We start from the raw sequence: 12,259 nt of genomic DNA, 5'->3' as shown, positions 1-12,259 counted from the left end.
AGTTAACCGTTTTTATTTCACTATTCACACAAAAGCAACCAATAGGGCTATTACAAATGTTTAACGCAGTATTTGAATTAAGTTACTCAAACACCACTTGGTCTTTTTGGTAGGCAGTGCTTACCAAAAAGACCAAGCAGTGTTACTAGGCACAGGAGGTGCCTATTGTATATATAAACATTTCATTTGTGTGTCAAGGAAGGTATGCACATTTGCCACAAACTATTAACCAATTCTTGCTGATTTTGCATATAATCATCCTAACTGAAGCCCAAGACATGACCAAACTAATGTATTGCTTTAACATTACAATAGAAACCAAATGATTGTCTGTAGTAAGCATTAGCTGTATCAAGGGATTGGGTGCAAAAATGTAGAGGATGAGATTGAATAAATGTTGTACATTGACACGGATAGATCACTTAATTCTATAATTTCCCATTAGCCAGGGACCCACTCACTCAGAATGTGAGATGACCTGTGATGTCTTGCCATACATTTCATTTCAGTTTTATCAATTAGTTTGGTCATTATGGTTCCTTGAGCTTCTGGGCTTGTGTGTCCCTGACTACATGTTCAAGTAGCAAATACAGTACATTCTATGAAAAATAATTGCACTTAAACCACTGCCATTTCGGAAGCTTTATTCATACTTCGCACAATGAAGATGCATGCTGAAAATAGCCAACCTACAAGTTCATCACGTTGCATCTGTGACGCATTGTGAGCTTGGCTGTTTTCAGCACATGGTGTCATCTTGTGACAAAGTATAAATTGGGCATTCATCTCTTCTCAAGACTGTTTTTCATCATGGTCTTCAAACCTATGTTAGTCAACAAGCCTGAGGTTGTAAAGAACTGCTTTAATATTCACACTTCATAGAATGACAACGAACTGCTTATTTTAATCACTTGGGTCATCATGAACCAATAGGCTTTCCTTCCAGGACAGTGAATATGTCCTCTAAGGACTTGTGGACGCACTGCAGGAACTCATGGACATTGCGATCTGGGTAGCTGGAGACGTTGCAGCCAATCCAGTCATCATGGACCCCATAACCCACACCAAAGCCATCAGGGACCACCGGGGCAAAGCCTCCTAGGCTGACAGCAGGGCTTGTGAGGGTGCTAGTGGAGAGGATGTTGTGGTTGATAGCAGTGTAGGCTGGGTCTTTGTAGAGGCTGTGCAGAGGTTCACCCTTGGAGTTGGCCAGGTATCGCATGGCAAACAGATGCCGGTCAAACCCCTGGCCTAATGAAATAAAGAAAAAATATAATATATAATCAGCCTTCATACGTAGGAGTCATGGATATGAAAGCCAGATGAATACTTAAAGGAGCTATAGTCAACTTTTTCTTGAAAAACGGATGCTAAATTAAAAATGTTTCGAAAATATTTTATAAAAAAATAAGCTTCATATATGTGTTTCTATTCAAAAATGACCACAAAAAGCATAAAATAATGATAAAATAATCATTTTGGCCATTGTCAGACTGACACTTTGTTTACATTCTAGTCTATAGACTAGGATGTAAACAAAGTGTCGGCCCTACAATGAAAAAGTTGACTATAGCTCCTTTAAGTATGTAATAAAGTAGTCATTCATTTGATTTGATTTATTGTTATAAAATAATTGTGCCACAGTTTTCTAGCAGCTAATTTTCTTTTTAGTGACACGGTTTTAGTGTCACTAAACCCACCCATCCCTTTGTTAAATCACCCTGTTGCGACACTAAAGCATTTGTAAACGTTGTCAAGGTGTTAACTTCTCAGAAAAAATACGGGACGGTGTGTACAAGCATGACCAGACCAATGCAACACTGTCCATAATCAACCATCACAATACACACCACCAGTGCACAATCAATGTTATGACTCACCCATTGCTGCTTCTTTGGTAAGTTGCCCATGATATTTAGAGCATTCACCGAGCATTGCCAGCAACTCATTTGTACTGTGTTGTCCTGGCTGGCAAACAAAGGCATGTGCACAGCGTTTTGTGTGTATGGTGGCTGGCCGGATGGTTTCTGTTCGGCCGTGTTTGAACGCTGCAGTGCTACATGACTCGTATGTAGCCACTGTCTGTCCGTATTGCCTCAGGAAGCCCATCTGAAAGGCCAGCTGGGATATAGCATCTGGACTCAGCTTCTTCTTCTTCAGCTGTTCCTTCCCACCCTTCTTAAACTCCATTGCATCGATGGTAAGCTTTGACACAGCCGCATCGAAGTTCTCCTTGGCTTTCGTGATGCCACTCTCCAGCTCACCGCCCAGGTTAAACTGGAGTCTGCGCACGGCTGCGTCTGAGTCCACAGCAGCAGGGACAGAGCTAGGGTTTACCAACGGCTTCTCTGTGGTGTCTTTGAAGATCTCGTTCTGAAATCTGAGCACGGCCACTCCGTCACCCCAAGAATGTTCAAAATTGATAGCTGCCTGTCCGTCTTTGGCTATAATAATGCTGAAGGACTTGTCATACCAACGGTTGCAGCCGTCTCCGTGTAGCATGTTGTGGGAAATGTGAATATGGTCACGCATGCTGTCGTCATCCAGACTGAGGCAGAAGAGGGCACTGTCGACAATTTGCAGAAGCTCTCCATTTCCAGCTGCCAGTAGCTTGTCCCTCAGCCCCGCCCACACATCCCTGTTCTCACTGGTCAGAACCCCAAGAGGAAAGGCCGCTGCAGGGGTTGGGTCATCCAAAATGTACTTTAAGTGGGACTGGATCTCTGCAGGCTTTATCAAGTTCCCATCCTTGTCCACTACATCAAACACATACATATTGCCCTTCCTCATCACCAAGAGGTGCTGTCCTTTCTCGTCAGTGAAGAGCTCATCTCGGCCAAGCTTGGGAATGCGGGCAGAATTGAAGAGACGGAAGTACTGTGACATGTCTAGCGGGTATGCGTTCACCATATAGGCTCCGTACCAGGACAGAGACGAGGGCACCCAGCGGATGAGCTTCTTGAAGCCGTCTGTGTCGCTCTTGGCTGGGTTGAGGTGGAAAACCTCTGGCTCCAGCAGTCCAGCTCGTAGGGTCTTCATGAAGCGCACAGCAGAACACACCATATTGGTGCCTCGTACTAGCTGGTCATTGTACTCAGTCTTTGGGTCAGGATTGAAGGACATGAAGGGGTTGAAGTTGAGTACAACAGATTCTCGTGCAGCCAGGTACATGTCAAACCACGGGGCTGAAAAAGACATGAGAGGATCAAAAAGTTACAGTATGTAGGCCTATGTGTTTATTTAGTTCAGTTTCATATTGATCCGCTACTTCCGCTTACACCCTTACCTGAAATATAGCTGGTATGCTTATTATTCTTGTCCCGAGCAACCAGTTCTTCATGCAGCTGTTTTCCTGCATGGCTCTGGAAATCATTAGTCAGTTTCTCCGTTTCCCTGTGGGGATATAAAATGTTGTAGTAGATTATTACAGTCTTTGTTATGCACTGCAAGAGTCTAATTATAAGGACATATTTATGTTCCTGTGCTCACCTGAACTGGTCATCGTCCAACAGTGGCCTCTGAGCTGCTAAATATCTCCTAATTGTGTCTTCCAGTTTAGGGACAGGTAGCCTGGACAGTTATTGGAAGAGAAATACAGAGATTTATCATTACCAGTACAAGACAAAGCACAGTTGTATTTACAGTAAAGCATATTAGCAGTGCATACTGCATTATCGCCCCCTTGTGGGCCTCCTATGTAACAATTCAAATCCAGCTGTCACTAGCATCAAACCTAACCTCAAAGTAAAAGGAAGTGGAGCAATTTGCCTTCAGAATAAAGGTGTATTAAGTTACTCAGGGGAATAACATTAATAAAACCACATGTGTAAAACAGGTTAGATGCCATTTTATGAGTTAACTCAAAAACCTTAAATAAATGTGTACTGTTGTAGATTCATGATTCATATTTAGTCACTGTGCTGTATTTGTTATGGTTGTATGTACTTGTGTGATAAAAGTGCAGAGTAAAGTGGAATGATTAACTTCAAATAGTTAAAATATAGACTATCAGTTATAGTTTTTCGTTTGTTTTGCAAGCTGAATATGTTGTGCCCATTAGAAAAGCAACATTTGTCTATAAAACAACAAAAAATACAGGTTATTCATTTGTAGGTTATATTTTAAACCCCGTCAGAGGAAGTCCTTATGCATCATTAGTGGCCTACTTGACACACTGAACTTTAACCTACATTCCATTTTAGCGTCAAAGAATCTCAATTTCTACAATAATTATACCAGTATTACACACTTCACCACGGTACTGAAACAATAATTGACATCTACTGACAACACATGGGTTGAATTCGACTATTATGAATTGAATTCACATAACGTGAACGCTCGTCTCTTACCTTGGTAAACTCTTCTGATAGTGCATAGAGGGCACAACACTCCGGTGCAGATACTCATCATTGTTGCTGCTGTAATCTCTTTTATGGAAGACCAGTGCTGTAGTCCTCAGGGATTTTACACTTCCATACCGTCTCAGAGAGGAGCCCACTTGTTGTGACAGCATGTTTGCCATTTTACACCTGCAAGGCAGCAACAGAACCGTGGACGACGGTTTCCACTGGTTCCAAAACTGAAAAGAATGAAGATATATACAGATATATAGAAGATGTATTAAGGTATAGGCAGCAGGCTACATACATTACATCCACAAAAAGGTAAACGCGATACTCTACGAACAGCTGTGCATTTTAATTATATACATTTTAGCTATCTAAATAGATTTCAAAAAGTGTCTGTTTGTATACTTACTGAGAATAACCTCAATTAACGATCTGGAGCAGACACAGACGACCGACGGACAAACAACACTAAACAAATGAAAAATAGTTACATTGAAAAGGACAACAGGAAGTATTGATGGCATGTGAAGTCACGTGACTCGACCCGGTAAGGCCCATTCCCACTGGGCCAGATAACAGATATCTGGAGAAATATCTCCAGATATCTGTTATCTGGCCCAGTGGGAATGGGCCTTATATTAGCCTGACGTTAAAACCACGCCTCCTGTATCATTAACAAAAAGCCCTTCTTTACACACACACACACACACACACACACACACACACACACACACACACACACACACACACACACACACACACACACAAACATATGGACCTCACCAAGTGTATTCTTTATTATGGAACAACACCATAAAGTGATTTAAAACAAAAGCCAATAGGAGCATTTTTTTATGTATTTATGTGGGGATATTTATTTATTTTATTTCATTTATTTTATTTGCCTGATGAAGACGGTTGGAGATGTTTTTTCTCCTTGATTCACGCCTTGATGCCTTAAGTCCAGCACATGGCCTAAATAATACAGGCACAAGATAGGCACACAATTCGCTCTCTAAAATGTATTCATGACTGGTAAATACATTCTTTGTAAACAACACCTTCTTATTCCCATATGAAATACAATAATCGATCACAAAGAAATAAATCTAGAGAGTGTCAGAGTGTAAATGGTATTTACTATGGAGAGAGAGTAATCAAGACAGGTACAACAGAAATAGGTCTAATGGTTCAAAGGTTCGGGCTCTCTCTGACAAGATGGTGGTCAGACATTCGTATAGGCCTATAAGAGAATACAGTACATGACAGTTAGGCGTGGGACAAGTTCATAGGTTCCTGACAATATGACGAGGTTCCCACATCCATCAAAAACATGTGGGGGTCGTACTAGTATATTTACACAAAGCCAGTTAGACTGTTGTTTGGGGGCCACAGTTGATAAGGCAGAGAGCTCTCCAGACTTGACCTGGCCTTGTGGTGTTTTGCACAGACTTCCACAGAGCCAAGCTTGTAATCTGCATGGCATTAGCATGGCACAGTCAAGAGCTGGGCAGTGGGGTCAGATGGTCAGTTAGTCATCAATATGAATTGATAAAAATCAAACCTCGGTTCGAAGTGAAGCGGTGAACTTTTATTCTATGTGTTCTAGAGTTATGAACTCTGTGATCTATACATCTATACAGTTATGGACTCTGTGATCTATTCATTCTTTATATATTCTGAATTCTACATTCTTTATAATTATATTCTGAATGAATATATATATAAAGAATGGAGGGCCAAATTATCATGTGAAGCTTGACAAATCCTCAAAGTATCCGGGAGGGACACAACACACATATTCTGGACGTACAGGACAGATAAAACCTGTTCATTCTGAACTGAAATGGCCATATATGGACATGGGACTTTTTGAAAAAGCCTATTCATTCTGGACTGATATTCTGGACTGATATTCTGGACGTACGGGACAGAAACAACCTATTCATTCTGGACTGGAGTGACCATATATGGACATGAGGTTGCAAAAGTGCAGTGATAAAATGAAAGTGTCTTTTGGCCTGAGGGTAACAACTATAGGAACAGCTGTGGGGTCACCCTGGCCTGAACTCACTTGTTCAGCAAGTTTCGTGGCAATCCTCTCGTCGGTTGCTTTTGTCCTAATGGATGGTGGTGCTAGAGGAAAGGCCACAGGGTCACTACCTGGAACTAAATACATACAGGCATAAAATATTCTCTGTAAATTGTGTTCATGACCCTGTCCGAAAAAGTGCCGTAATAAGGTATAAGCGTCTTTTGTGCCTGAGGGTAACACTAAAGGCAGGGCTACTCAACCTAAAATGGCTCAGGGGCCACTCAGCAAAATACCAAAAATCCAAGGGCCAATCCAGTTTTGGATGTTTAGACAATGATTTTGTAACACACTACATGACTATAGTCTAAAAAGTTCCATAACGCCAAACCTCATCGAACCAAAAGATTGTCATGGAATAATTAATGATGAAATGATGAAGTTTCTTCTTTTGGAACAAACAAAATAGCAAAAATTGTTTCTTAGGGGTTTTGGGGAGAAACTGAAAAACAGAGAAATCGTTTGTCCACACAGATAGTAGAACAAATATATATTTTTATTGGTATCAGTATGACCGCGGGTTGAATAGCGCTGCACTAAAAGAACGGCTATGGGGTCACCCTGAACTCACTCGTTCACGTTCAGCTAGTTTTGTGGCAATCCACCCATCAGTTGCTTTTGTCCTAATGGTAGTGCTAGAGGAAAGACCACAGGGTCACTATACCTACTCTGGAACATAAAAGTTAATTGCAACCCGGCCAACTGTTTTTCGAGACAATATACACTTAGTATATGTCCAAAATGTTGGACAGACAGACAGAGAGATGGATGGACCTGCCAACAAGGCCATCCTTAGAGCTCCGCTGCAGTGGGGCTAAACATAACACAACGCATATTTATTGTTGTACATCAACATCTTTTAGTGTGAAACCAGTCAGTCAGGCTCACCAGACACCACAAAGTACAGCCATGCTGCTCTCAGACAACTGGAGAAGAGGTGAAGCATAAATCAAGGAGAAAAACAGGAGAAAGAAACACAAAATCCTTTCAAGGCCAAGTAGTGTAACAGCTAGTCACAGACTCCACCAGTCCTTCCATGCATACAAATGTTGGTCTAGTAGACACAAAGTCATTTCAGGCTCATGGAGGCCAGGCCATGTATGCTATGATTATGTTTATGGTTATTTCAATACTTGCTACAGTAATTGAGAACAGACAACGTAACAGAGAGATGTTGCACATGGAAAACAAACAAGGGGTCAAAATTTTTTTTTTTTGGGTCAGTTTCCTTTTATCGGTTATAGCCTGTTCCTGAAGAGGAATGAGAATGTCCAACCAGGCAGCAGGTGGTTTGGAATCAGAGTTTCCCTCTCCTATCGTGAGGAGAGAAACTAGCGTGAAGCTGTTGTCATTATTTGACCCTATATCTGCTAGGGTGCTTGTTTAGATCTGTAGCCTAATATTGTTATTTGTGGCTACATCTGCTGGTTTCCGATTCCTTACAGTTTTTCTTTTCCTGTTAAATGATGTTATGATGAGCAGGCCAATGCAGAACACTTTTCACGCTTGTAATGTAGGCTACTATAAGCTATTTATGGAATGAATTGTGGTGCCCAACCCATTTTTATTCAGGCCCACCCAAAATGTTATTTCTGACTATAGCATGCTATCGCACAAGCACATGATTTAGGGAGCCTGGAACTGAACTGGGAACCCTTCGGGAACCCTCTGTGTTCTAATATGGCAACTCTTTCCCTGAGCCACTGCCACCCCTAAAGAAAAAAAAGAGAGATTAGTTGTTTATTAGTGCCAGAATTGTCTCGACTGAATAGACCTTTTTCCACATGCAGCAGCGCAGCCATGACATAAATAGTTTAGTAATGTTATTTCCTTCACAGGTGCTACAGTAGGCCTATACTAATTTACTGGCCCTACTGGCCTATATTGTGTTGTGAACATAATGGCATAAATAACTGATCGCAGCTTTCAACACATCACAACACGGCATGGCTATTCTGCGGAGAGGGGTAAAGGGGAAAAAGGGAGTTGACCAAGTATACACCCCTGGGGGACCCTGTTTAAGTGCTTAATAGAACAAAGCTTTAATTTCTATCATTGGTAACACTTTTTACCTTACATATGTCAATATAGCTTCTTTCGGAAAACGTCTATTCTATTTACTGAGTGATCAATAGGTTGTGAACAACAGTAAAATCTTTTTTTAAGTGGATAAAGTGAAATGCAATGGAAATATAACATAGTGCCTTTGGCAGCCTGAGGGTGGCAGTAGAGGAAAGGCTAGGTGTGCACTAGCAAAGTATACTCTTCTTAGCCTTGTTGTATAATAGACATTTTCAGTTTCACACATGACAAGATAAACATACTAAATGGGTCCAAGTGTATTTCCTTAGCTACTGATATTCACAAACACTGCTACAAGAAATAACCTTGGACCAAACCAAACGGTTCCTTAGCAACACATATCACTGAGAAAGCCTATAATTTTACAGGGATATGGAATATACTGTATAACAATTACATGGCTTAGTAGACCGTGGGATCCAACATCAATGAGCACAGCTTAGGCCTATTATGTTATTAAGTTTACATGATACATACAAGATACATACAAGCTATGTTCCCTCTATGCTTCTGCTGAAAGAAAACATACAGACTGCCAATTCAATTCAAATGAGGTTTATTTGCATGATAAAACATACGTTACATTGCCAAAACAAGTGTCAAAATATAATAAAAACTGTTTAAAAAGGGTAGGGTTGGAGGGGGGTACAGCATTGTGTAAACAGATATCTCACATTTCGTCAACGTGGGCTCGCCTGAAAGGCGAGAACACTATGCTATCTTCATTATTTATAGAGTTCCGCCGCTGGAGTTCCATCGCAGACAGTACAAAGGCAGGGCCCTTAGCCAATGAGGTGCAATTGAGGTGTGGAAAATCTGGGAGTGGTGTTAGCTGGAATATTGGTTTGGTTGAGCTTCACATGACAGGTAGCACGCTGTAGAATATAGTCACGAGCGAGTCCATACTGTTTTGTAGGAAAGTATTTATAATATCTCATAATTCTGACATCATAGACATCATCGGCTGTCTATTGCGTGAGTTCCATTTGGTGAGTTCCATCGTGTAAGTTTTGTTGTGTGAGTTGCGTCGCAGACAGTACAAAGGCAGGGTCCTTAGCCAATGAGGTGTAATCGAGTTGTGGAAAAATATCTGGTAGTGGTGGTAGCTGGAGTATTGGTCGAGTTTCACATGACAGTTAGCATGTTATATCATGTATCTATCTATCTATCTATCTATCTATTTATCTATGTTGGAGAATATAGTCAATTTAGTAACCAAACCTGCAATTGGCTATATTCTTGATGTAGAAAACTCCAGATAGCCATAATATTATTCTCTTATAAGCCAGTCTGAATCTGTGTGGAATGATATGAACTGGTCAAAATGTCAGATTCCAAAGATCTGACAGGCTTAAAGGACCGCTGGATACAATGTCAGATCATTTCCCCATTTGTGATAGGTTAAGATGGAAGTAACAGTGTTGTCCAAAGCGGAAGAAGCAAGGAAAATAATAAAATGATGAAATGTTTTTTTCCGTGTGTCCATTTATGGCCAATGAGGTGGGGAAGATCTGGGATTAGGTGGTGTTAGCTGGAGTTTCGGTTGAGCTTTACATGACGAGCGAGCCCACACTGTTTCGTAGGAACAGTATTTCTAGTTATACATGTTATATACAGGGTATAAAGCTTTTTGAACCAAATACTGTAGCAGCAATCTTTTGCTGCCATAACAGGACAACATTGGCTGGTCTCCTGTTGGTTGCTGAGCTCAGCTTACCATTTGTGTTGGGTGAGATAGTAATCAAGCCTGCTTGAGTCTGACGCTCAGCCGACAACATCATCCCCCTATGGACAGCATCCTGCCCCTTAGCATCCCTGCTCTACAAATGCAGCACAAGCAGGGAGTTAAGAGGGTGATAGTTCACATCCTGCATTAGAGTGATGAGATGTTATGCTTTGTTTGTGTGTACATTATGCAGTGTAATTTGCTAACCTTCCTCCCTTTGTGTAGAAATACTTATTATTACTCCAGCACACCAATAATAATAATTATAGGCCTAATAATAATCAATTATAATATCTTTCTTAGACAGGTAAAAATATATATATTATAGGCTATTAGGCATAGCTATTAGGCCTATATTATAAAATAAAATACAGGAAGAATAATGCAACATGAAAATAAATGTAATATAAACTAGAACTGCACTCTGTTGAGGTGCCAACTTGCGCTTTGGCCTATACTTGTGCAGCAGCAGAGCATGACATAAGGTGCGCTCACCACTCGCATCACCATCTGTCGAGGTGCCAACTTGCTTCTTGTGCACAGCAGAGCGCACAAGTACTGCATTCGGTTCGGTGCTGTTCGGTAAGTGCTGTATGTGGATGGGCAAGTTGGCACTTTCCAACAGGTGCCAACTTCCACCTTGTTATTTATATCAGGTTGTACTTGTTGGTGGTGACGTCACCAAGTATGCTGGTCCCTCATTGGCTGCATGTTGATGGTGACATCACCATGAATGCTGCATGGTCCCTGATTAGCTACGGGCCAAGGAAGTTATTTAAGAAGGAAGGGAAACACGTGACCACATGGGCATGCGTATGGAGCTCAGCATGGGTGCCAGGAACTCCCACCGGAAGTGCGATGAATAGAAGTCATGAATGGGATGCATGAGAGGCGTCTGTTACGTGGGCTGTACTGCTTGTGAACAAACATTATTTCTGGACGATTGCGACCTTTGTCATCAAATCGGTTCTGGAATATAGAAGAACATATATCACACGTTTTTTTCAGAGTGTTTGTTTGCCGACTTGCGATCTGTTTAATTTAATTGATGCAAGTTTCTGCCTGGGCTGCACAACCTGCATCGCTAGACCGTGAAAGCAAGCTGTCCAGCCATCGTCAAAGAAAAGGGAAAACAGTGCCATCTTGTGACATCATAAACAAGTGCAGTTTGGCACCCATGCTGAGCTCCATACGCATGCCCATGTGGTCACGTGTTTCCCTTCCTTCTTAAATAACTTCCTTGCTACGGGCGGGGAAAATCGCGCTCTTTCGAACGACCATCATTTCGACCGGGGGGTTAGCGACTCACTCCGCGGAGGTTAGGGTTAGGGTGAGGGGTTAGAGTCGGGCGTCGAAAAGATGACATAAGTAACAGCGACACGCTCCCCTAAGGGCGTAAACACAAACAGACCTGCTGGCGCAAGTAACTAGACTGCCTGTCGAGGTGCCAACTTGCGTCTTGTGCAAATATATATATATGGCCTACTTGTGCATCAGCAGAGCGTGTAAGTACTGCGATCGGTGCTGTTCGGTGTTGTCTGTATGTATGTGGTGGGCAAGTTGACACTGTTGAGGTGCCAACTTGCACTTGTTATTTATATCGGGTCGCACTTGTTGGTGGTGACGTCATCGAGAACGCTTGCCTTTGTACTGTCGGCCAGAAACAGACAGCCGGATACAGACGGCACCGGTCACAGTACTTGCTCGCTCTGCTGGAGCAGGTAATAAGGGGTGCTGAATCCAAATATGCTACTGTATGCCTAGCTCAGAAATGGCTGTTTATGTTAATGCAAGCCCTGTCGTTTTCTTCGGAAAGTGAGTGAAGCAAGTTGGCATCTCGACAGAGTGCAGTCTAGTTAAAGATGGCGGCCACCACTGTGCTGAAATATATTGAAAACATATCCTTTTGACAAGGTATAGAAACTTGATTGACATTTTCTTTGTGAAGGTTTTCATGGCATATTCTGATTTTAGATCAAATTTGAGGAAAGTGCTTAAACATCATAT

The 12,259-nt window shown here is 41.7% G+C and overlaps 1 protein-coding gene across 1 annotated transcript; it reads right to left on the bottom strand.

Moving 5' to 3' along the window:
* Positions 1–6: 6 nt before the first annotated feature.
* Positions 7–4,881, bottom strand: cpt2 (carnitine palmitoyltransferase 2). Its single transcript, XM_080724178.1, has 6 exons — positions 4,762–4,881; positions 4,353–4,582; positions 3,490–3,570; positions 3,287–3,393; positions 1,881–3,185; positions 7–1,251 (listed from the first exon to the last, which is right to left on the bottom strand). Exons 2-6 carry the CDS (start codon positions 4,523–4,525, stop codon positions 920–922), a joined length of 1,998 nt encoding a protein of 665 aa, XP_080580304.1. The 5' UTR covers positions 4,526–4,582; positions 4,762–4,881; the 3' UTR covers positions 7–919.
* Between the last annotated feature and the right edge of the window lie 7,378 nt (positions 4,882–12,259).

This window comes from Nannobrachium achirus (genome assembly GCF_963921795.1).
Source record: "Nannobrachium achirus genome assembly, chromosome: 1".
In the NCBI taxonomy this organism is placed as follows: Eukaryota; Metazoa; Chordata; class Actinopteri; order Myctophiformes; family Myctophidae; genus Nannobrachium; species Nannobrachium achirus.
The sequence above is the reverse complement of the archived record's forward strand: the minus strand, read 5'-3'. Positions and strand labels throughout refer to the sequence as shown.